Source organism: Bombina bombina, chromosome 5 (genome assembly GCF_027579735.1).
Source record: "Bombina bombina isolate aBomBom1 chromosome 5, aBomBom1.pri, whole genome shotgun sequence".
In the NCBI taxonomy this organism is placed as follows: Eukaryota; Metazoa; Chordata; class Amphibia; order Anura; family Bombinatoridae; genus Bombina; species Bombina bombina.
The window spans coordinates 1,016,466,950-1,016,494,386 of record NC_069503.1 but is presented as its reverse complement, the minus strand read 5'-3'; the positions used below and the strand labels follow the sequence as shown (position 1 = coordinate 1,016,494,386).

Sequence of the window (27,437 nt, the reverse complement as noted above, 5' to 3'; positions counted from 1 at the left end):
CCTGGACATCTCTTGCCCAAGCCTGGACGAAGAGAGAAAGTCTGCCCCCTACTAGATCCGTTTCCGGATTGGGGGCCCTCACTTCATGCTGTCTTTGGGGCAGCAGCAGGTTTTCTGGCCTGCTTGCCCTTGTTCCAGGTCTGGTTAGGTTTCCAGCCCTGTCTGAATCGAGCAACGATTCCTTCCTGCTTTGGAGCAGAGGAAGTTGATGCTGCTCCTGCCTTGAAGTTACGAAAGGCACGAAAATTAGACAGTCTAGCCCTTGGTTTGGCTCTGTCTTGAGGCAGGGCATGGCCCTTACCTCCAGTAATGTCAGCGATAATTTCTTTCAAACCGGGCCCGAATAATGTCTGCCCTTTGAAAGGTATGTTAAGTAATTTAGATTTAGAAGTCACATCAGCTGACCAGGATTTTAGCCACAACGCTCTGCGCGCCTGAATGGCGAATCCGGAATTTTTAGCTGTAAGTTTAGTTAAATGTACTACGGCATCAGAAATAAATGAATTAGCTAGCTTAAGGGCTTTAAGCTTGTGTGTAATCTCATCCAATGGAGCTGTGTCAAGAGTCTCTTCCAGAGACTCAAACCAGAATGCCGCCGCAGCCGTGACAGGCGCAATGCATGCAAGGGGTTGCAATATAAAACCTTGTTGAACAAACATTTTCTTAAGGTAACCCTCTAACTTTTTATCCATTGGATCTGAAAAGGCACAGCTATCCTCCACCGGGATAGTGGTACGATTAGCTAAAGTAGAAACTGCTCCCTCCACCTTAGGGACCGTTTGCCATAAGTCCCTTGTGGTGGCGTCTATTGGAAACATTTTTCTGAATATAGGAGGGGGTGAGAAAGGCACACCGGGTCTATCCCACTCCTTGTTAACAATTTCAGTAAGTCTTTTAGGTATAGGAAAAACGTCAGTACACGTTGGTACCGCAAAATATTTATCCAACCTACATATTTTCTCTGGGATTGCAACCGTGTTACAATCATTCAGAGCCGCTAACACCTCCCCTAGTAATACACAGAGGTTCTCAAGCTTAAATTTAAAATTTGAAATGTCTGAATCCAGTTTATTTGGATCAGATCCGTCACCCACAGAATGAAGCTCTCCGTCTTCATGTTCTGCAAGTTGTGACGCAGTATCAGACATGGCCCTAGCATTATCAGCGCACTCTGTTCTCACCCCAGAGTGGTCTCGTTTACCCCTAAATTCTGGCAATTTAGATAAAACTTCAGTCATAACATTAGCCATGTCTTGTAAAGTGATTTATAATGGCCGCCCTGATGTACTTGGCGTTACAATATCACGCACCTCCTGAGCGGGAGATGCAGGTACTGACACGTGAGGCAAGTTAGTCGGCATAACTTCCCCCTCGTTGTCTGGTGAATTTTTCTTAACATGTACAGATTGGCTTTTATTTAAAGTAGCATCAATACAATTAGTACATAAATTTCTATTGGGCTCCACATTGGCCTTTGAACATATTGCACAAAGAGATTCCTCTGTGTCAGACATGTTTAAACAAACTAGCAATTAGACTAGCAAGCTTGGAAAATACTTTTCAAATGAATTTACAAGCAAAATAAAAAACGTTACTGTGCCTTTAAGAAGCACACAAAAAAACTGTCACATTGAGATAACAATGAACCGGTTTAGTTATAGCAATCAATTTTTCTCACACATCCTATCTATTAGTTAGGTGCAAGAGAATGACTGGGTATGACGTAGGGGGGAGGAGCTATGTAGCAGCTCTGCGGGAGTTATAATCCCATAAGTAATGGATGACCCGTGGACTGACTACACTTAACAGGAGAAAATACTATTAAACAGAGGCACATTCATTCATGAATGTTTAAATTTACAAAAAACAAACAAAACAAACTTACCTTTTATTCCTAACAAGCGTGGGACACCGGAGCAGCGATTCCCCCGCCCCCAGATTGTCTCTTCTTACGTCAGGAATGATGAATACGGCTTCCTCCAATCACGGCGTGGCCTCAGGCATTGTATGCTGTGGGGGGAAGCTGTTATTGGAGGAAGCCGGATGCGTCATTTCTGACTTAAGAAGAGACGACCTGGGGGCGGGGGAATAGCTGTACTGGTGTTCCACGCTTGCTAGGAATAAAAGGTAAGTATTTAAAAAAACAAAACGGCTGCAATGTAAACTTTCATGAATGAAGGTGGCTCTGTTTAATAGTATTTTTAACAGCAGGGCTTTTATTTGTGAAAATTTACATTCACATTAAAAGGGACATTATAGTAAAAAATGATGCTCTAAATCCAGTGTTTCTCAACTTCAGTCCTCAAGTGCCACTAACAGGCCAGGTTTTCATAGTATCTTACCTAGAGCACAGGTGATCAGCAACCATGGTTACTAACTTGCTATGACTCATCAGCTGATTATTTCAATTGTGCCCTAGCTAAGATCTTATGAAAATCTGGCCTTTTTAGGGTAACTTGAGAAACACTGCTCTAATCTGCACGTCATTTTAAGACCGTCTTAGACGACTGTGTGTTTAATCCCCACTAAGCGGTTAAACACACAGTAGAAATACCGCTTAGGACTCGCAGAGCACTGGTGGAGAAAGCCGCCCTTTGTGAGGGTTAAACACACAGTAGAAATACCGCTTACGACTCGCAGAGCACTGGTGGAGAACGCCGCCCTTTGTGAGGGTTAAACACACAGTAGTCTAAAAATCATATGCTCTAATGGATTACAGCAGGTTTTTTTTTTTTTTTTTTACTATAATGGCCCTTTAAAGCCCAATTTTTTTCTTCTATTATTCAGATAGAAAATACATTTTTTTTTAAAAAAGTTTCCAATTTACTTCTATTATTAAAATTGCTTTGTTCTCATGTTATTCTTTGTTGAAGAGATATGTAGATAGGTAGTGTGCACATGTCTAGAGCACTACCTCACAGGAAGTAGTGCTGCCACTAACGTATAACATTGTTGCAAAACTGCTGCCATATAGTGCGGCAGACCCGTGCACACTCCTAAACTTACCTCCCTGCTTTTTAACAAGGGATAAAAAAATGAAGAAAATTTGATAAAAGAAGCAATATGGAAAGTTGTATCAAACTGTAAGTTCCATCTGATTTATGAAACAAAAATTGGGGTTTTTATGTCCCTTTAATTATTGCGGCATGACACCAATGTACAGGATTTTCTCTCTCATCGGTAGTGCAGCGTTTATCCTTTGACAATACTTTTACAAACATTTAAACTATTTAGAAAGATACACAAAGAAATGCAGAAATAAAAGGCTCTATCTCCTAACATTTGGGAGTGCATAAAACAACAAGAATTACAGTTTAACCAAAGCAGGTGATAATTCTGAAAAATTCCTTGGTCTTTAACAGAACATGAAACCCCAAATATTTTTTTTTGTCATTATTCAGAAAGAGTCTGCAGTTTTAAACAACTTTCCAACTGACTTCTATTATCTATCCTGCTTCATTCTCTTGGCATCCTTTGTTGACAAGCATACCTAGGTAGGCTTAGGAGTAGCAAAACACTACTGAGAGCCGATGATTGGTGGCTGCACATATATACCTCTTGTGATTGGCTCACCGGATGTATTTAGCTAGATCCTCCATGTGCATTGCTGTTCCTTCACCTAAGGATACTAAGAGAGTGAAGCAACATTGATAAGAGGTAAATTGGAAAGTTGTTTAAAATCATATGCTCTATCTAAATAATGAAAGAAAAATTTAGAGTTTCAGGAGTCTGCTCTCTCCCAGTGTCCGTCAATATCGCCTGTGGTATTCGTACACAGGAGCCATTGCGGTGGTCATAATAAAATTGCTGTAAATAATTTGACAACAGTGGGATAACAGATATCACATAAAATAAACTTAAAGGGACATTGAACCCAAATCGAATACGATCGAATACGATCGAGTTAATTGACACCCCCCTGCTAGCGGCCGATTGGCCGCGAATCTGCAGGGGACGGCGTTGCACCACAAGAGCTGCTGGTGCAATGCTGAGAACGTATTGCTCTCCGCATTCAGCAAGGTCTGTCGGACATGATTCGCAATGTCGGATCATGTCCGACAGGCTTTTCATAAATAGACCCCCTATTATCAAATTTTCGTCATTCTCTTGGTATCTTTATTTGAAAAGCAAGAATGTAAGTTTAGATGCCGGGCCATTTTTGGTGAACAACCTGGGTTGTTTTTTGCTAATTGGTGGATAAATTCACCCACCAATAGTGCAGTCCAGGGTCTGAACCAAAAATTGGCAGGCTCCTTAGCTTAGATGCCTTATTTTTTAAATAAAGATAGCAAGAGAATGAAGAAAAATTAATAGGAGTAAATTAGAAAGTTGCTTAAAATTGCATGCTCTATCTAAATCATGAAAGAAACAATTTGGGTTCAGTGTCCCTTTAACAATTATTTATCATAATGAGAGCAGTTGGGACTTTAGTCAAATGGGATTTACTGTGTGAACTACTTTTGGACGTCTTGCAGACCAAATGTGTAACATGCTTGAGCTAAATCCCAGTTTACTCCCCACTTATACCAGTTGTTTTTTTACTGGACACCATTAATATGGCGCAGAAAATATTTGTGAATACATTTACACTTTTATTTAATGTGGAGATAATAGTAACAGTGCTATCTGCAGGAAAAAGTAGCACTCTTGTGATCTACTGATACAACTGAGAGATCTACTGGCAGATCCTGATCTACCTTTATGGCACACGTGCCATAGAGCCCCTGTCTTCCTAAGTCTACAAATTTATGTTTGGTTGGCTCCCCCTAGTGGTGGGATGTGGTGGTTTAAAGATGTGTTATAGCTGCAAGCACATCAATGACCTTACACAGCATTATTGAATAAACATTTTACCAACAAGAGGTACAGCTCCAGAAATTCCAATAAAAAACATTATTATTCCTTTATTGCATGCAATGCAACTTCATAATCAGTTAGCAGAGCTCAAATGGAAGTTCATGTGCTGCAAAATAAAGATTTTTTTTTTTTACTATACAAAAAAAATAAAAGTAATATATAAGTAATATATAAGATTATATATATATATATATATATATATATATATATATATATATATATATATATATATATACACATACATACACACACACACACTTTTGACTTTGGATTGGATGATAAAGTTTATTTTGGCTAGTTTTGTGGGCACCTGCTGAAATTTACGGAGATATAAGGAGATAGGGAAACGATTGGCCTAACCTAAAGCAAAAACAACTGCAACAATAAATAAATGTGTAATGCAGACACACGATTCAGATAGAGCAGGCAATTTTAAGCAACATTCTAATTTACTCCTATTATCAATTTCTTGGTTCTCTTGGTATCTTTATTTGAAAAAGCAGGAATGTAAGCTTAAGAGCCAGCCGTTTTTGGTTCAGAATCTGGGTAGCGCTTGCTGATAGGTAGCTAAATGTAGCCACCAATCAGCAAGCGCTACCCAGGGTGCTGAACAAAAAATGGGGCGGCTCCTGCTATTAGCCCTTTAACAGTAAACAGACATCAGCTAATCACATTACCGGCAATGCACACAGCTCACCCTTCTGCAATGACAAAACATTGCACAAGCAAGCCATTCGCTAGTCTCAGTAACGTTACCCCGATATAAAATTAGTTTTAAAGGCAATCAGAAGCACTTGAGGTTCCCTTGACATCTTTCAGGGTTTGGGAGCTAAAGGGCGATTATTATGTAGTATGAATCACCATCACCTGGCTTCAGTGAAAAGCTGTTCCTATGAGTACATGAATAACTGAGCAGGTTCTTACCACACCAAGCTTCTCTGAAGCATTCGCTTTCCATATTCGGATGTTCATTTCATCTGAGCCACACAGGATATATTTGTTGTCTAGAGACCATCTGACACTGGTGACGTGCTGCATCCTTTTTGTGTGATACACCTCTCTGTGACAAAGAGATACAAAGCACCGTATATTATGACACTAGTCTGCATCGCTTTTAACATGTTTTATGAAACCTACTGAAGTTATGCATGTGGGACTTGTTCCTATATACCGTCCCCATCAGCAATGTGTTAAATACTGGGCACAAAAACTCATTTCAAGAAACAGATTTAAATCAATGTTTTTTTAAAGAAAATGTTTTTTTGTTGTTTTTTTAATTGAATTGCTGTTTTTTCATATGTCCAATAGAAAATGACTAATGTCACCTGTGTAGCTTTCAAAAAGGTGGAAAACCGCACACTTCTCTTCTTTTGGGGCACAGAATCACAGACTTGCCAGATCACCTTTGTACAATAAAAGGCTTTAGAATGTGTAATAGTAAAAAGGACATGACAGTTAATATTCAAAAGGACATTAGTGTATGTAATTTTAAGACAAGAGTCCCTGCACCTCTATGTGTTTAACCCACACAAAGGGGTTAAACATACTAGAAGTAGCACTCAGGACCCACAGAGCACTGCTGGTCCCAAGTGGAAACTGCTGCCGACACAATTAGCTCCACTAGTTACTCAGCTGGGTTATGCAACTAGCGCTGCTGATTGGATCAGCATCAGTTTCTGTACCAGGCCACCATGGCACTGCTTATTCAGAGTGGTACTTCTACTATGTGTTTAACCCATCTGCAGGGATTAACACAAGAGGTGCAGGGGCATGCATATAATTTTTTTTTACTATAATGACACTTTCAATATTAATGCTTTAGATAGTTCTATTATCAAATTTACTTTGTCGTCTTGATATCCGTTGTTGAAAACAATATCTAGGTAAGGTTAGGAGCACCAGCGCACTGCTGTAAGCTAGCTGCTTGTCATTGACTCACCAGATGTATTCAGCTTCCTCCCAGTAGTGCATTGCTGCTCTGGACTGGTCTTTAACTATGTGTTTAATCCATTTACACATGATTATATGCAAGCAACTGTGCAATGATAAAATTCTCTTGCATTAGACCATTTTCTTTTTGCACTTTTATGTCCATTTAAATGATGCACTTCTCAACATCTTTTTAGCTACATCATTGTACAAGGATAGGGCAGATGTAATGATACATATGTGAAGCAAGAGACCTTAGCACAATTCTGGCACAAACTATGGAGCGTCCGTCTCACATTTGAGTTTTCAGTTTGTGAGATTTCCTCTAATATGCACTAACCTGCTGTGCATATTGTTTACAGGGAAGATACGGATGGACTTGTCAAAGCTTGCAGACACAAACTCCTTTCCAGTAGGGGAATAGTCCACATCCAGAACCGCTGATACGTGATCCATATGAACCTTTACAGGGCTGTCCAAGTAGCGCATGTCATATGTGTACAAGCTACAAGGGGAACACAAATGCATGGTGATGAAATTGCAAACTATAAAGCATGGAAGTGCTGCATTCTGTTTATTCTAGAACTAATTATAAGGAACTGCTAAATATATTCATGTCATGTTTCTACATATTTGTAATGAACCTATTTGTTGCAGCTCTGACTAATGCTCACTCCAGCATATTCTCTTTAAAAGAATGGATTTGGACAACGAATTAAAAAGGACATTTTGCACAAACTACCAGAACAAACAGGCGTATGCTCAATTTCAACAACAACATAGAATTGTACATTCTGATGTTATGGGAAGGTGTTTAGGCAATAATTATTTATGCTACAGATAATGGCAAACACATAAATACAATTTCTTATTCTTCTTATGGTCAAATCTTTCCAATAACTGGGCATTTCTGCAAACTTAAGTTGTTTTTTGAAAGTGCAGAAAAAAAAACCAAGGTATGCGTTGAGTGGTTAACTCATTAAAAATGTCCTCAAACTAATTTGTAAAAGTTCTCAACAGCCTAAAGCAGTTATGGATTTTCAGAACTGGGTATTAAACTGCTGCATGTGCCCTTTATTTTCCAATAGAGCAACTACTTTTTAACTATACTCTCCCACATAGCTGGATTCTCTATTTATAAATTAGTTAAGCACGGAGGAAGTTAAACTTAGAACACAAATTAATGATTTCGTTCAAAAATATCTTGACATTCAATACATAGTAGATAAGGTTGAAAAAAGACTGAAGTCCATCGAGTTCAACCTATACAAATCTAAAATACTTACAAAAAGCTCCAGTTAAGCTTAAATAACCCCATTAAAATGTGACCCATTTAATACTAGCAATCATATCCATGAATTTTGTTTATATACAGAAATTTATCCAGACTATTTTTAAATGTATCTATGGTATTGGCATTCACTACCTCCTTTGGTAATGAGTTCCACAATTTTATTGCTCTTACAGTGAAAAAACGTTTCCGTTGCAGGAGATTAAATCTCCTTTCCTCCAACCTTAAATTATGACTTCTTGTCAGAACCAATTTTCTTGGAATAAAAAGAGCTTCTGCCATCTCTGTATATGGGCCTTGAATATATTTATATAAAGTAATCATGTCACCTCTCAAGCGCCTTTTTTCTAAAGAGAACAGGCCCAGTTTGGCTAGCCTCTCCTCATAGGTTAATTTCTCCAATCCCCTTATTAGCTTTGTGGCCCTTCTCTGAACTTTTTCTAGTTCTGCAATATCTTTTTTAGCAATCGGTCCCCAGAACTGCACTCCAAACTCAAGGTGAGGTCTTACCAGGGCTTTATATAATGACAGAATTATGCTTTCCTCCCTTGAATCAATGCCTCTTTTAATACATGCTAGTATCTTATTAGCCTTTGAAGCCGCTGCCCTGCATTGTGCACTCATTTTTAGCTTGTTATCTATTACTACTCCCAAATCCCTTTCCTCCTGTGTTTGGCTAAGTCTTGTCCCATTTAAAAAATACATAGCCTGCTTATTTTTACTTCCAAAATGTAGAACCTTACATTTTTCCGTATTAAATCTCATTTTCCATTCACTTGCCCATAGTTCTAATTTTCGCAAATCCCTTTGCAAAGAGAGTTCATCCTGCTCTGACCTAATGACCTTACTTAACTTAGTATCATCTGCAAAAATAGAGATGTCGCTATTTAATCCTTGCTCCAAGTCATTTATAAAAATATTAAAAAGAACAGGGCCCAGTACTGATCCCTGGGGGACGCCACTGATTACCTTTGTCCAATCAGAGTATGATCCATTTACTGCTACTCGTTGCTCCCTATCTTTTATCCAGTTATTTATCCATGAGCTAACATTTTCAGCTATTCCCAGTCGAGTGACGTGCAGTGAGGTGAGAGGCAGGTGAGGCACTGGCTAGGATATGCCTTCATTCTTTAGATATCCTTTGTTGAAGAAATAGCAATGTACATGGGTGAGCCAATCACATGAGGTATCTATTGTGCAGCCACCAATCAGCAGCTAATGAGCATATTTAGATATGATTTTCAACAAAGGATATCAAGAGAATGAAGGAAATTAGATATTAGATGTAAATTAGACAGAGGGGGTGGGAGAGACAGGGAGAGAGAGATAGAGAGACAGAGGGGAGAAACTATATTATAGGCAGAGAAGTGGCTGCCCCCTCTGATGTTAAACTTTGTGTCTCACCTGGTCAGTGTTGTAACTTGCTATGCTATCTTCTCTGCTTACTTAATACATTTTACAGAATGTTTAGCCATCTTGTGATTTTGTGAACATTAAATATTATAGGCAGAGAAGTGGCTGCCCCCTCTGATGTTAAACTTTAAGTGTCTGACTGTCACGGTCAGACACTTAAAGTTTAACATCAGAGGGGGCAGCCACTTCTCTGCCTTAATATATTTTACTGCAGTGTGTTCACAAAATCACAAGATGGCTAAACATTCAGTAAAATTTATTTAGTAAGCAGAGAAGATAGCATAGCAACTAGCAAGTTACAACACTGACCAGGTCATACACCACAAAATACATTTATTAAGCAAATAAGCAGAGAAGAGGATGTCAGAGTCAGACTGAGTCACTGACGGTCACGGTCACACAGGCACTTAAAAATGTCAAATTTCACATCAGAGCAGCAGAGGGGGGCGCCCACTACCCGTATTAAGTCTCACAACCACAAGCATAATATAACAGCAGCACCATCATCACACGATCACACAATGGCATGGCTTGTCATTCTGATGACTTGCTTGTGTGACCGTGTGACGGAATCTGTGCTGACTCGGCGACGACGGCTCCTTCCTTCAGGTGACAGGTCAGGCAGGACCAGGGGGCAGCAGCTGCGATATGCGGTGCCGGTTAGATCAGGCAGGCTCCTCCACTCCACTCGCTAGTTACTTGGCTTACACTCCGGCAGCCGGCTCACAATGACGGACGGTGACAGTGACACTGACAGTCAGACTCCCAAACAGGCAGGTCAGGAATGTGTGGCACTGACTGTTGTTCCCACGCCGCCAGACTGCTCATTCCTTGCGCATATGCAGTAGACACCGGGCCTGGCATAGACAGTCACAGTAGTGTAAGCAGAGCCAGGGAGAAAAGTTAAACACCGGTGTTGATTGGATGAGCCGGTCTCCCAGGGAACAGTCGAGGCCTCATTAGAGATGCCTCATATAACACTTTTCTCAGCCGCGCTGCTCCTGCAAATCACCACCGGGTGATGCTGCAGAGCAGCTAGATATAAAAATACATTTAAAATATTGCGCAATAGAGAAACACCAGAACCCAGTGCCTCTCTATTGCGCAATATTATAGTTTGAAATGTAAAAAAAAAAAAAAAAATTTAGCTTTTTTTTTTTTTTTAAATAAAATTCTATATTTGTTTTCTTTTGCCCCAAATGGCAGGTGCGGCACTGCCTCACCTGCCTCCTATGAGTGCACGTCACTGTCCCAGTCCCTTAATTTTGTGCATTAATCTCTCATGTGGCACTGTATCGAATGCCTTTGCAAAATCTAAGTATATCACATCAACTGATTCCCCTTTATCTATATTTTTACTTACTTCCTCGTAGAATCTAATTAGATTAGTTTGACATGATCTATTTCTCCTAAAGCCATGCTGATTAGAACTCATAATCTTGTTTACACGAATATGCTCATCAATATAATCCCTTATAATCCCTTCAAATATCTTCCCCACTATTGATGTCAGACTAACTGGTCTATAGCTTCCTGGATCATCCCTGCTTCCCTTTTTGAAGAGTGGCACCACATCAGCTTTACGCCAATCCTGGGGTACCATGCCTGAGGATAATGAGTCTTGAAAAATTAAGAGTAAAGGTTTGTCTATAACAGTGCTAAGTTCACTTAACACCCTTGGGTGTATTCCATCTGGGCCTGGAGTTTTATTTACCTTAATATTTTTTAGTTTTTTCCTGATATCCTCTAAACAAAACCCAGTTAGTGGTATGGACTGGCATGTTCTATTCTGTTCCAAAGTATCATTCAATGGTTCCTCTCTTGTGTATACTGAAGAAAAAAACTGGTTTAGTACCTCAGCCTTTTCCCTGTCATTATTTATCATGCTACCCTCCACACATTTTAATGTACCTATATTATCCTTCTTAGATTTTTTGCTATTTATGTACTTAAAGAACCTTTTTAGGGTTAGACTTAGAATCCTTGGCAATTAATTTTTCATTTTCAATTTTGGCTAATTTGATTGCTTTTTTGCATGCTTTGTTACATTCCTTATAAATATTGTATGCTGAGTCTGTACTATTTTCTTTTAATAATTTAAATGCCCTACGTTTTTTCCTAATTTCTTTTAACACATTTTTATTTAGCCATAACGGCTTATTTTTTTTATTTTTATTTTTATAACCATATGGTATGTATTGATATGTATATTTATTTAACAAATTTTTAAATATTATCCATTTATCCTCTGTATTTTTATTAGAAAATACATTGTGCCAATTTATATTATTTAATGATTTCCTTAAATCGTTGAATTTTGCTTTCTTGAAATTAAAAGTCTTAGTTAAGCCTTTAAAACACTGCATATGAAAAGAGATTTCAAATGTGACCATGTTATGATCACTGTTACCCAAATAGTTCGAAGAGTACTTGATGCTCATTGGAAGTTATCTGCAATTTGATATGTTTGTATACGTAAATCCAAAACAAAAATTAAGCATTTTCAGTAACACAGAGGAAGTCGTAGGCTACTACAGCCCATTAAAGAGACATGAAACCCATTTTTTTTTTCTATCATGACTCGGATAAAGAATACAAAATTTTAAACATTCCAATTTACTTTTTTTATTTTCTAATTTTCTTCATTCTTTAGGTATCCTTTGTTGAACAAATAGCAATGCATATGGGTAAGCTAATAAAACAAAGGAATCAATGTGCAGCCACCAATCAGCAGCTACTGAGCCTATTTAGATATGCTTTTTAAATCAAAGTATATCAAGAGAACTAATAAAATTAAAAAACAGAAGTAAATTGGAAAGTTGGTTAAAATTGCATGCTCTTGCTAAATCACGAAAGAAAAAAAAATTGGGGTTTCAAGTCCCTTTAAAAGGATGGAGCGGGAGGGCCTAGAACACTTACTTGTAGTTTTCATTGGCCGCAGTGAATATAAAAGCTTCCATAGGATTCCAACAGAGTGCATTTGTCCTCATTTCTAGAATAACCTATCATACAAAACAAAAGCATAATAATATGTTCTCCATGCAGGCAAACTATGATCAATAACTGATTTTCCAGTTTTACATTGATTACTAATGCCAACACATTTACCAAATGTCAGGAAAATGTGTTATTCCAATTAAAAAAAAAAAAACCCCAACACATTTATAATGCACTGCACTTGCACAGCAACAGCTGTCCAGTTTAAGAAACTGCGGTATACAAGATTTCATTATCCTAGAATAATCTTTATAATCACAGAAATAAACTAAGCAACCAACCAAACAGGGGGAGGGACAAAACAAGACTTATCTTTCTATCTGTATAAGGCTGAGGCTCTTCATTTCTAATGACTGGACATGACTGGGGGGGGGGGGGGGGATGAGTACAGATTTTGATTTCTAGTCTAGGACTAGTAGCTTTTCCCTTTTGGGCCAGTAGTTACATTTTTTTTTAAACAGAACAAAACAATTTAATAGTAATCCCCCCTCCCTCTAATATTAATGTATCTCCTAGGGGATCTAGGTTATATTTGGCAATTGATTAGGCAGAAGTAAGATGATAATATAACAGATCACTTTATGCTCTCATATTTGACAAACCTTTTTCAATGGCGTTGCCTGTCTCATATCATATAGGACAATATTTCTATCAGAAGCACAGCTTCCTAAAATGTGTGTCTAAAAGAAACAAAAAAACATTTTATTAACGCAAACCACCACTGCTGCACTTAAAACAATGATGCACAATTTAGCTATGATCTACAAAATAGCACAAAAGATAAAATAAAACCACAAGATAGGAGGCATTTTTTGTAAAGATGAGAAGCCTCTGATGTGCACACTTACAAGACATAATTATGTATGTAAAAATAAACTGTATTTAGCCAGTGAATATAATAGTTTTCTAGAATTTTAAATACCCACAAAGCTCAATCGTTATGCGGATTCTCACCAATTCAATATGAATGACAATGTCCATGTCATTTATTTATTTTTTAAATGGAGAAAGATAGAAATTTTAGACAATGATTTAGCAAAAACGGTTACAGCAATATTCGCAAGATTTTCCAATAAGATGGATATTATAGAGTAGGAAGTACAATGTCCAAAAGGTAGGGAATCTTTTAGACATTGCAATCGAAAAAAAAATTTCTAAAGAGCCCATTGTACCTTTTTTACAATTTAAAAAGGGACATTAAAAAAGGGACATGAAACCCAAAAATGTTTTTTCATGATTTAGGTAGAACAGTTTTAAACAACTTTCTTTCATGTAATTAGCAAGAGTCCATGAGCTAGTGACGTATGGGATATACATTCCTACCAGGAGGGGCAAAGTTTCCCAAACCTTAAAATGCCTATAAATACACCCCTCACCACACCCACAATTCAGTTTTACAAACTTTGCCTCCGATGGAGGTGGTGAAGTAAGTTTGTGCTAGATTCTACGTTGATATGCGCTCCGCAGCAAGTTGGAGCCCGGTTTTCCTCTCAGCGTGCAGTGAATGTCAGAGGGATGTGAGGAGAGTATTGCCTATTTGAATGCAGTGATCTCCTTCTAAGGGGTCTATTTCATAGGTTCTCTGTTATCGGTCGTAGAGATTCATCTCTTACCTCCCTTTTCAGATCGACGATATACTCTTATATATACCATTACCTCTGCTGATTCTCGTTTCAGTACTGGTTTGGCTATCTGCTATATGTAGATGAGTGTCCTGGGGTAAGTAAGTCTTATTTTCTGTGACACTCCTAGCTATGGTTGGGCACTTTGTTTATAAAGTTCTAAATATATTTATTCAAACATTTATTTGCCTTGACTCAGAATGTTCAACTTTCCTTATTTTTCAGACAGTCAGTTTCATATTTGGGATAATGCATTTTAATTTAACATTTTTTTTTTTTCCTTAAAATTTGACTTTTTCCCTGTGGGCTGTTAGGCTCGCGGGGGCTGAAAATGCTTCATTTTATTGCGTCATTCTTGGCGCAGACTTTTTTGGCGCAAAAATTCTATTTCCGTTTCCGGCGTCATACGTGTCGCCGGAAGTTGCGTCATTCTTTGACGTTATTTTGCGCCAAAAATGTCGGCGTTCCGGATGTGGCGTCATTTTTGGCGCCAAAAAGCATTTAGGCGCCAAATAATGTGGGCGTCTTATTTGGCGCGAAAAAATATGGGCGTCACTTTTGTCTCCACATTATTTAAGTCTCATTTTTTATTGCTTCTGGTTGCTAGAAGCTTGTTCTTTGGCATTTTTTCCCATTCCTGAAACTGTCATTTAAGGAATTTGATCAATTTTGCTTTATATGTTGTTTTTTTTCTTTTACATATTGCAAGATGTTCCACGTTGCAACTGAGTCAGAAGTTACTTCAGGAAAGTCACTGCACAGTGCTGGAGCTACCAAGCTAAGTGTATCTGCTATAAACTTTTGGTATCTGTTTCTCCAGCTGTTATTTGTATTGCATGTCATGTCAAACTTATTAATGCAGATAAAATTTCCTTTAGTACTGTTACATTACCTGTTGCTGTTCCGTCAACATCTAATTTTCAGAGTGTTCCTGATAACATAAGAGATTTTATTTTTTAAATCCATTAAGAAGGCTATGTCTGTTATTTCTCCTTCTAGTATACATAAAAGTCTTTTAAAACTTCTCTTTTCTCAGATGAATTTTTAAATGAACATCATCATTCTGATACTGATAATGGTTCTTCTGGTTCAGAGGTTTCTGTCTCAGAGGTTGATGCTGATAAATCTTTGTATTTGTTCAAGATGGAATTTATTCGTTCTTTACTTAAAGAAGTGTTATTTGCATTAGAAATAGAGGATTCTGGTCCTCTTGATTCTAAATGTAAACGTTTAAATAAGGTTTTTTAATCTCCTGTAGTTATTCCAGAAGTGTTTTATCTCCCTGATGCTATTTCTGAAGTAATTTCCAGGGAATGGAATAATTTGGGTAATTTATTTACTCCTTCTAGACGTTTAAGCAAATTATATCCTGTGCCATCTGACAGATTAGAGTTTTTTGAGACAAAAATCCCTAAGGTTATGGGGCTATCTCTACTCCTGCTAATGTACTACTATTCCTACGGCAGATAGTACTTCATTTAAGGATCCTTTAGATAGGAAAATTGAATCCTTTCTAAGAAAAGCTTACTTATGTTCAGGTAATCTTCTTAGACCTGCTATATTTTTAGCGGATGTTGCTGCAGCTTCAACTTTTTGATTAGAAGCTTTAGAGCAACAAGTAACAGATCATAATTTTATAGCATTATTATTATTCTATAACATGCTAATAATTTTATTGGTGATACCATCTTTTGATATCATTAGAGTTGATGTCAGGTATATGTCTCTAGCTATTTTAGCTAGAGAAGCTTTATGGATTCAACTTGGAATGCTGACATGTCTTCTAAGTCATCTTTGCTTTCCCTTTCTTTCCAGGGTAAATAATCATTTTAGTTCCTTTCCTTACAAGGAACAAAAGCCTGATCCTTCATCCTCAGGAGCGGTATCAGTTTGGAAACTATTTCCAGTTTGGAATATATCCAAGCCTTATAGAAACCTATAGCCAGCTCCTAAGTACCTATGAAGGTGCGGCCCTTATTCCAGCTCAGCTGGTATGGGGCAGATTACGTTTTCTTCAAAGAAATTTGGATCAATTCCGTTCTTAATCTCTGGTTTCAGAAACATTGTTTCAGAAAGGTACAGAATTGGCTTCAAGTTAAGGCCTCCTGCTAAGAGATTCTTTTCTTTCCCGTGTCCCAGTTAACACAGCAAAGGCTCAGCATTTCTGTAATGTGTTTCAGATCTAGAGTTGGCTGGAGTATTTATGCCAGTTCCAGTTCTGGAACAGGGGCTGGGGTTTTATTTTATCTCTTCATTTGTACCAAAGAAGGTCAATTCCTTCAGACCAGTTCCGGATCTGTCATTATTGAATCGTTATGTTAGGATACCAACATTCAAGATGGTTACTGTAGGACTATCCTGCCTTTTGTTTAGCAAGGGCATTATATGTCTACAATAGATTTACAGGATGTGTATCTGCATATTCCGATTCATCCAGATCACTTTTAGTGTCTGAGATTCTCTTTTTAGACAAGCATTACCAGTTTTGTGGCTCTACCGTTTGGCCTAGCCTCAGTTCCAAGAATTTTTTTCAAAGGTTCTCGGTGCCCCTTTTTTCTGTAATCAGAGAATAGGGTTTTGGTATTTCCTTATTTGGACGATATCTTGGTACTTGCTCAGTCTTCTCATTTTCGAAGAATCTCATACGAATCGACTTGTGTTGTTTCTTCAATTTCATGGTTGGAGGATCAATTTACCATTCAGTTCATTGATTCCTCAGACAAGGGTAACCTTTTTAGGTTTCTAGATAAATTCAGTGTCTATGACTCTGTCCTTGTCAGACAAGAGAAGTTTAACATTGATATCAGCTTGTCAAAACCTTCAGTCACAATCATTCCCTTTGGTAGCCTTATGCATGGAAATGTTGGGTCTTAGGACTGCCGCATCAGATGCGATCTCCTTTGCTCGTTTTCACATGCGACCTCTTCAGCTCTGTATGCTGACCCAATGGTGCAGGGATTACTCAAAGATATCTCAATTAATATCTTTAAACCGATTTTACAACACTCTCTGACATGGTGGACAGATCACCATCGTTTAGTTCAGGGGGCTTCTTTGTTCTTCCGACCTGGACTATAATCTCAACAGATGCAAGTCTTACAGGTTGGGGAGCTGTGTGGGGGTATCTGACGGCACAAGGGGTTTGGGAATCTCAGGAGGTGAGATTTCCGATCAATATTTTGGAACTCCGTGCAATTTTCAGAGCTCTTCAGTCTTGGCCTCTTCTCAAGAGAGAGTTGTTCATTTGTTTTCAGATAGACAATGTCACAACTGTGGCATACATCAATCATCAAGGAGGGACTCACAGTCCTCTGGCTATGAAAGAAGTATCTAGAATTTTGGTTTGGGCGGAATCCAGCTCCTGTCTAATCTCTGCGGTTCATATCCCAGGTATGGACAATTGGAAAGCGGATTATCTCAGTCGCCAAACGTTGCATCCGGGCGAATGGTCTCTTCACCCAGAGGTATTTCTTCAGATTGTTCAAATGTGGGAACTTCCAGAAATAGATCTGATGGCTTCTCATCTAAACAAGAAACTTCCCAGGTATCTGTCCAGATCCCGGGATCCTCAGGCGGAGGCAGTGGATGCATTATCACTTCCTTGGAAGTATCATCCTGCCTATATCTTTCTGCCTCTAGTTCTTCTTCCAAGAGTAATCTCCAAGATTCTGAAGGAATGCTCGTTTGTTCTGCTGGTAGCTCCGGCATGGCCTCACAGGTTTTGGTATGCGGATCTTGTCCGGATGGCCTCTTGCCAACCGTGGACTCTTCCGTTAAGACCAGACCTTTTGTCTCAAGGTCCTTTTTTCCATCAGGATCTGAAATCCTTAAATTTAAAGGTATGGAGATTGAACGCTTGATTCTTGGTCAAAGAGGTTTCTCTGACTCTGTGATTAATACTATGTTACAGGCTCGTAAATCTGTATCCAGAGAGATATATTATAGAGTCTGGAAGACTTATATTTCTTGGTGTCTTTCTCATCATTTTTCTTGGCATTCTTTTAGAATACCGAGAATATTACAGTTTCTTCAGGATGGTTTAGATAAGGGTTTGTCCGCAAGTTCCTTGAAAGGTCAAATCTCTGCTCTTTCTGTTCTTTTTCACAGACAGATTGCTATTCTTCCTGATATTCATTGTTTTGTACAAGCTTTGGTTCGTATAAAGCCTGTCATTAAGTCAATTTCTCCTCCTTGGAGTTTGAATTTGGTTCTGGGGGCTCTTCAAGCTCCTCCATTTGAACCTATGCATTCATTGGATATTAAATTACTTTCTTGGAAAGTTTTGTTCCTTTTGGCCATCTCTTCTGCCAGAAGAGTTTCTGAATTATCTGCTCTTTCTTGTGAGTCTCCTTTTCTGATTTTTCATCAGGATAAGGCGGTGTTGCGAACTTCTTTTGAATTTTTACCTAAGTTGTGAATTCCAACAACATTAGTAGAGACATTGTGGTTCCTTCATTATGTCTTAATCCTAAGAATTCTAAGGAGAAATCGTTGCATTCTTTGGATGTTATTAGAGCTTTGAAATATTATGTTGAAGCTACTAAGTCTTTCCGAAAGACTTCAAGTTTATTTGTTATCTTTTCCGGTTTTAGAAAGGCCAGAAAACTTCTGCCATTTCTTTGGCATCTTGGTTGAAATCCGATGTTGAGTCGGGTAAGACTCCGCCTCATAGGATTACAGCTCATTCTACTAGGTCAGTTTCTACTTCCTGGGCGTTTAGGAATGAAGCTTCGGTTGATCAGATTTGCAAAGCGGCAACTTGGTCCTCTTTGCATACTTTTACCAAATTCTACCATTTTGTTGTATTTTCTTCTTCTGAAGCAGTTTTTGGTAGAAAAGTACTTCAGGCAGCGTTTTCAGTTTGAATCTTCTGCTTATGTTTTTTCATTAAACTTTATTTTGGGTGTGGATTATTTTCAGCAGGAATTGGCTGTCTTTATTTTATCCCTCCCTCTCTAGTGACTCTTGTGTGGAAAGATCCACATCTTGGGTAGTCATTATCCCATACGTCACTAGCTCATGGACTCTTGCTAATTACATGAAAGAAAACATAATTTATGTAAGAACTTACCTGATAAATTCATTTCTTTCATATTAGCAAGAGTCCATGAGGCCCGCCCTTTTTTTGTGGTGGTTATGATTTTTTTGTATAAAGCACAATTATTCCAATTCCTTATTTTATATGCTTTCGCACTTTTTTCTTATCACCCCACTTCTTGGCTATTCGTTAAACTGAATTGTGGGTGTGGTGAGGGGTGTATTTATAGGCATTTTAAGGTTTGGGAAACTTTGCCCCTCCTGGTAGGAATGTATATCCCATACGTCACTAGCTCATGGACTCTTGCTAATATGAAAGAAATGAATTTATCAGGTAAGTTCTTACATAAATTATGTTTTCTAGTTTACTTCTATTATCAAATTTGCTTCATTCTCTTGGTATCATTTGTTGAAGGAGCAGCAATGCACTACTAGTTTCTAACTGAACACATGGGTGAGCCAATAACATTTGTTATATATATGCAGCTACCAATCAGCAGCTAGAACCTAGGTTATTTGCTGCTCCCGAGTTTACCTAAATATTAAAATGGTATGCTTTGTCTAAATCATGAATGTATAATTATGACTTTTCTGTCCCTTTAAAACAAACAACAAAAAAAAAAACATTAAAATTATGTTTTCTTTTATCCACAATAGTTAACATTTAAAGATTAAATTCTCATTTATAGAATGGGTTTATAAGAAAAGGACTTTATTAATCAATCAATAGCACCCAATAGAATCAAGCAGTATTATTGTAGCTCAGAGGTGAAGTGACAGAACATTGGTTTTATGTCTTACTTTGGACACTCATGCGATAGGTTCTCTAACTCTGAACTAATGTATTTCTTGCATAGACTAGAACAAACTTGATCATTAGTGCAAATATAGAAAGCATGTTAAAAGGGACAGTAAAGTCAAAATGATTTTTTTATGATTTAGATAAGACATGCAATTTTAAACAACTTTCCAATTTACTTTCATCATCAAGTTTGCTTTTTTCTCTGCAGAGGCTTAGATATAAAGGTAATCACAGATGTAAAAGTTATTAATATAATAGTGTAGGTTATGCAAAACTGGGGAATGGGTAATAAAGAGATTATCTTTTTTTTTTTTTTTTAATTTCAAGTAAACTGTCCCTTTAAATGGATACTAAACCCAATTCATCGTTCAGATAGAAGCAACTTTCTAATTTACTCCTATTCCTGCTTTTTCAAATAAAGATAGCAAGAGAACGAAAAAAATAGAAGTTCAAAAGTTGCTTAAAAATGCATGATCTATCAAAATCATGAAAGAAAAAAAAAAAAAAAAAGTGCGTTTAGTATCCCTTTAAGTTGTGTAAGAAGATGGAACTTGATTCAATATTGAAATTGTTTTATTAGTATTATGAAGAAATTTGGATTATATTTATTTAAACGATTGCAAATAGTTTTAGAAATGTTGTGTTCCTCTAGAGTTATATCAGATATGGTAGTTATTATTGTGATCTTGAGTAGATATTGATTTGACTTCTGCATAGTTTTGGGTTATACATAGGACAGACCAAAGAGCCATCTGCTTGGGTGACATATCACTGCTTCTCAACTACAGTCATCAAGTAACCCTAACAAGCCAGATTTTCGAGCACAGGTGAAATAATTAGCTGATCAGTAACGTGTGGTAATTATCCTAGTGTTTGGGAAACACTAGGATTGACCATTGGAACAAATAAAGGGGACTTTCAGTCATAAAGTACAACACACTTCATGCTGAAAGTTCCTTTATTTGTTTGAAGCATTCGCCGCACTGAGCTCCTCAGGCAGCCCACGGCAGAAAGCTGTTTTGCTAAGAGGTGACGTTTCCACCTCTTAGCAAAACAACGTTATGCCGTTTCCTGTCTGAGCAGCTTAGTGCTAGATAGATAGATAGAAATAAAGGAGCTTTCAGCATGAAGTATGTTATACTTTATTACTGAAAGCCCCATTTATTTGATCCACTGTTAAATCGTAGTGTTAGGATTGACAATCACTTTAAATGCGGAATTTAATGCTCCCTTTATGGTTCATTCAATACGTATAAGATATATGGAGATAAATACTAACCTCAATTGGATTAAATTTGACACAGGAAATGCTGTCCACTCCCCATGTAAAGGAACGCATAGGACTTGTCCGCTGCTCATCCCAGACATCGACCTGCTGCCCACAGGTGGCAAATACGGCATTCTTCCAGTGATGGTCAATCCCTGTGATCACACTCTGCAAAATGATGCATAGAACAAGCATTATTACCATCACTCTATGTTATAGGAGGAGAGATCCATCTCAATATCAGGTATTAAAAAGTGATTGCCCAACAACCATTTGGGGTGAAGTTTTTATAGATTTATGTGTAACAGGGATTGCAAAAAGTGGCAAGAATTTGCACCCACTCAGCCTGAAGCCCACCATGGTGACTTGAGCTTGCCTTTAAAACCATTACTCTGAAGATGGGAACTTTACCACTACTCAATAAATATATCCAACCATATCCAATGCTTTTGAAAAGGTTTCCTACAGGAAATAAGGGGTTAACAAATTTGCATTAACTAACAAAATAAAAGTTGTCAAAATTTGGCTTAAATGAATGACCCCAGGAACTAATCTTGGATGAAACAAAAAGAAAATCAAATTTCATGACAATTGGATTAATCCAAAACTGTTTTTTGTTTGTGCAAATTTCTAACGTATCTACCACAGGTAACATTACAGAAACTTCAGCTATAAATCTCACTGCAGCTACTGTAACATAGGACAAAAAAATGCTGTTTTAGTGTAGCATTAGATGCAATATCTGCAAAACTGTTTAAATAACCCTTTCTGCAGTAATATCAGCTAAGCCTTAATAATCTATTGTAAAAGGAAACTAGCAACTATATCAGCATGACTTAAGGGAATTTATGTTCAGACCTGTAAAGTAAAAGGTATTGTGGCGCTCATTTAGTCCTCAAACTCCCAGCTGTGTGCGTCGCACAAGTTTAATACAAAGACATAATTGCAGGTCTCTGGGAAACAGACCATTTATTTTAGAAACCAATAGAGAGAAAGCACTCGTCCCACTTCACTAACAATGCAGAGCCCTTTCAGATCTATTCTCAATATATGATGCTAATAGTTGTATCAGTAACGCACGTAACAAGTTCCCCTTCACTAGTCTCTTCCTGTATTGTTTGTACACGTTATGCCATCATGCAAGCAACGAGCACATTCAGGGGCCACGCTCCCTAGCTGATTGTTCTTACCTTTGAGAGGATTGTGTGAATCGGCTCTTCTTTTACTCCATAAGCTGGGCTTTCCATTGTCCATTGCTTCACAGTCTTATCATCTCCAACCTAAAATACATAATAAACCAACAACTAACTTAAAGAGACAGTAAAGTCAACATTAAAAACGTTCATGATTCAGACAGAGCATGGAATTTTCAACAACTTTCCAATTTACTTCTATTATCACATTTGTTTTATTCTCTTGATATACTTTGTTAAAATCATACCTAGGTAGACCCAGGAGCAACAATGCACTCTGGTAGCTAGCTGCTGATTGGCAGCTGCACACACACACACATATATATATATATATATATATATATATATATATATATATATATATATAGAGCAGTGAACAAGTGCGCATGGGCACGAAACGCGTCTGCGTGGGGATCAGCTCTACACCTGAATGTTAGCTTTTGCTGGCTCTTCTTCTTGGATACTGAACGCTGGTTTTGGCATCCGTTTTAAACAATAAAATTTGGACTTATTGCTTTTACTTGCCGAGAGTAAAACATTCTTCTTTCCTTCCAAGGATCATCTGTGACTGTTGCGTAATAGTGCGCTCCTTCTCTGTGTGATATATATATATATATAATATATATATATATACACACATATACATACATACACACACATACACACCTCTGATCATCGGCTCACCCAATGTGTTCAGCTAGCTCACAAAAGTGCATTGCTGCCCCTTTAAAGAATACTAAGGGAATTAACAGGACATTCCAGCCAAAACTGGAAGCCACAGATGCATCTCAGTTTTGAATATAAGCATGTTTGTAATATACATGTATTAGCAAAAACACTTCTAATAAAAGTTATAGCCATTTCAAAAGTGTATTTGCGTATGCACCGTGCACCAGCATTTTATACTCAGCACTAGCTCAGAGAGCCTAAGGTGCTTGTTTTATCTGGTAATGACTCAATTTGTTAATTGCTGACATGATACAGCCCCACTGGTGCTCTGAGCAGATGCAGTATTTAAAATGCTGGTGCACTGAGAATATCTTGCTATCCTTTACATGCACGTGCAGAGAAAAGTGCTAACACTAAAACAGTGATTACTTTTACTAGAAGCATTTTTGCCAATACAAATATATTACAAATAGGTTTCTATTTTAAGATTTAATTCATCTACGTGCATTTACATTTTGACCGGAATGTCCCTTTAAGTAAATTTGATAATAGAAGTAAATTAGAAAGTTGGTAAATAATTTTGACCTCTATAAGAAGCGGGGAAAAAGCATAATTTTCCAGTAAAAACTATGTATTTTATTGCAAAGCCAAATAAAAAAAATAACCAGTGTATATTGCAACGTTGTTCCATTTTATTCATTCAAGGGCAATTACATTTTCAGTTTTATGTCCCTTTAACCCTTTGTCGCTGGTCTTCCTATGGGCTAGAGCTACACCATGCTATTTCTATTATAACCACAAAAAAAAAAAATAAAAAAAAAAAAAAAAAAAAAAAAAAATGAATGACCAGCGGGGTACGATTCAGTAGTATTTATTATTATACAATAGAGCACAATAACATGCACACTTTCTCTTTACAATCAGGATTATGGGCATCCATATGCATCCCAGTATGTAGTCTGGATATAATACACCGATAACTCTGTTGTATATAAATACTACTGAATCGGAGTTGTGCTCTGCTTGTTGTTTGCAATGCTAGAACTTCTGCGTCACCTTATGCTGTTCTATTTACACAAGAAAACATTTCCCAAAGGCTATATAAATAAACTTTTCTTTGCTGCAAAATAGCCAATCTTCAATTTCTTTGACCCCAATGACATATACATACTGTGAAAAATGAGGTCCCACAGAATCGAACACAGAGCGCTCTCACAAAACCTTCATGTGCTTGTATTGTTCTAACACATTCATGCTTGGGCAAATTCCAAATTTTAACCTGAAAAAAAAAATAATAATAAAAAAATAGAATATCAGGGTATACAGACATAACATGATTTGCATTTGTAACAAAGCTTAGTAAACCCAATAAAACAACAAATAAAAACCACCACTGACAGGGACTGGCAAAATTAGATAGTGCAACAAATTACATATAGTTATAACTGTACCACAACACATTGTTGTAAACCTTTTTTCCAATAAAATATAGTGAATATCTGTTTGCACACAAAAAAAGATCTCTCTTAAACAACATGGAAAGGAAAAGTATTTATCGATGTCTGATTAAAGAAACAAGCTTGTTATGTGATTTTATATAGTTAAAGGTAAAGTTAATATGAAAACGTTTGTAGCATTAAATAATTAGCGGCAATTATCTAAATTAGCTGTAAGAATTAGTAAAATATGAATTTTTATAGCAAAATGTCACCTTCAAAAAGTGCCCTGCAGCGTGTGTATTTTTTAAAATGACATTAAATCAGCAGCAAGCAGTTCTGTCTAACAGAAGGAAACCACCCACCCAAACACATTTACTGCTCATGGAGATTAAGGCTTCACTCAAGCTGGAAACTTTTTTCACACTACACAGATCCGTCTTTGTGAGTGTACTGCAGAGAAATGATAAGTTGTGCAACAAATATTGAAGAAGAAAAAAAAACATTTTTTAGCTTAGTATTGGCTTAAACTTTAGTCGGGTGGTCAGTAAAATTAGCCAGATGGTGTGCCCATTGATTAGGGAGAGCACTGAATAGAGCCTGGGGTCATAAACGTCACAAAATGTGTGTTTTCTTCCTGCCCATACACTTGGTTTTTAATAGTATTGTACAAACACACATACATATATATATAATCTCAATTTTGGGGATAATTTAGAAATAGTTGGGGCACACTGTGTAATGAATTTGACAGGCTGTTCTAATTTACGTGACAGAATGTGTTACCGTTGCTTAGTTACGGTAACTTTTTACTTTGATTTTTGCAGTTGGCCTGCTAAGTATTCCGTAGTGCCGCCCGGCGCATGCGCAGTTGCGCGTGGTAGACGCTGTCGGAAGTCTGCCGCTGGCAGAGCTGGACGGTCACACTTGGGGGTAAGAGATTATGTATGTATATATGGGGTATGTATTTCACTATGTCTTTATGTTTGATAAAGGGGGAAACCCCGAAACGTTACTGAGTATTAAAATTCCAAAGATGTGGGGAAATTAAGTCCTACGAGTGCAGTCTCTCTTTTGTGTGTATATATATATATATATATAGGTGGCCTTCGTTTTACAACGGTTCAATTTACACCGTTTCAGAATAACAACCTTTTTTTCCAGTCATGTGACTGCTATTGAAAAGCATTGAGAAGCAGTGCATTTATTAAAATAGCCTGTAGGTGGAGCTGTCCGCTTGTGTTGCAGTAAAGCCAAGCAATCTGAAATTAATCAGTTTAACCAGACCTGAGCTATCGAGCAGATTTCAGAGGAACAAGATCTTCCTGTCTATAAATCAGTCCAGATTGTAATACATAGAAAGAACTGTTTGCAGAAAAATGCAAGTGAAGTCTGTGTTGTGTGATTATTTTATTAGGTTTATAATGCTGTTTAGCAAATGTTTTTGTTAATTTAACTTAGTTTAATTATATATTCTGTGCTGTGTGATTATTTTATTAGGTTTATAATGCTGTTTAGCATTTAAAGTCTTCATTTCAAAGCTTTAAAAATAATGTATTAGGTGTTACTTATGACAATTTTGAGAGGGGCCTGGAACCTGTCTCCCTCACTTCCCATTGACTTACATTATAAACAGGGTTTCAATTTACAACGGTTTCGATTTACAACCATTCCTTCTGGAACCTAACCCCGGCGTAAACTGAGGGATATAGATATATATATATATATATATATATATATATATATATATATATATATATATATATATATATATATATATATATACACATACATATATATATATATATATATATATACATACATACATACATATACATACATATACACACACACACACCCTTTAAATACTTTTGTAGGATACAAATAAAATCAGCTATTTCCATTCAGGTCTTACCTCTCCATCACAAGCTCCAGATAAGACAATGGACAAACTCTTGGGATGTTTTGCCATGCAGTTTACCCCATCTCTGTGGCCATCCAGTGAGGCAATGAAAGGTTTAGCAAACACACGCTCCAGTTTGGTGGCATTCAGGGCTCTTGTGTACTCCCGGGGGACTTCAAATGGATGTAATGAGGGGTCATAGTTTCGAGGAACTAGATAAAATAAATGTAGTAAATTCTATAACTAGTAGTCAAACTAACTGGAAGAGAAACATGGAACATTTATTTTACAAAACATTATGAAAAGTAAAGTATATTCAACCAGCAAACTATCAACTCTAAACATAGGATTTATTTCATAAAATGAAAAACAATATAAATATTTTGTTACATATATATATATATATATATATATATATATATATATATATATATATATATATATGGTATTATCATTTTCATCTGTGAAACACACACACTACAATAATTAATTATGAAATTCAAATATTGAAATTCATTTAAATAATTAAAGTATCTGCTAGTTTTAAAAGAAATATTAAAGTCCTTTATTTTCTGCATATCACCTGTGAACACTGTAAACATTGTAAAAAATCATGTCCTAATGTACTTTAATTATTTATTTTGCCCCCTTTTTCTGCAATTTAATTCTAAAATCTGTAGTTGTTCAAATCCCTCCCAAAAGAGACTGGAGTAAATATTGTTGGATTCAAGACAACAATACTGCAATAATAGTCACAATGATTGTTTAGCATAGGAGCTTAGTTAGCCAAAAATAAGATGTTCAAAGGAGTTCCAAGTGATATGTCACTGGAATTGAATGTAAAGTTTTTAAATAAAATGTAAGTTTTAAATTTATTTACAACAATTATTTTCTTTGCAGATATGTATCAATGTGGTGTTTAATTGTTGATCTATACTAATGCCCCTTTAACAACATTGTTGTGAAACGTATCAAAATTAGAGGAGCATGAAACCCAAAACTTCAATTATCAAATTTGCTT

The 27,437-nt window shown here is 37.0% G+C and overlaps 1 protein-coding gene across 1 annotated transcript in view; it reads right to left on the bottom strand.

Moving 5' to 3' along the window:
- DCAF13 (DDB1 and CUL4 associated factor 13) overlaps nt 1-27,437 on the bottom strand; it is a 56,404-nt gene that overhangs the window by 28,261 nt on the left and 706 nt on the right. Inside the window, exons 2-9 of the mRNA XM_053715266.1 lie at nt 26,429-26,628; nt 24,249-24,356; nt 22,406-22,495; nt 21,228-21,383; nt 13,090-13,167; nt 12,410-12,492; nt 7,127-7,291; nt 5,782-5,917 (exon numbers count right to left, since the gene is read on the bottom strand). Of these exons, the coding sequence (XP_053571241.1) occupies nt 5,782-5,917; nt 7,127-7,291; nt 12,410-12,492; nt 13,090-13,167; nt 21,228-21,383; nt 22,406-22,495; nt 24,249-24,356; nt 26,429-26,628 (1,016 nt within the window). The remainder of the gene's footprint in view (nt 1-5,781; nt 5,918-7,126; nt 7,292-12,409; nt 12,493-13,089; nt 13,168-21,227; nt 21,384-22,405; nt 22,496-24,248; nt 24,357-26,428; nt 26,629-27,437) is intronic.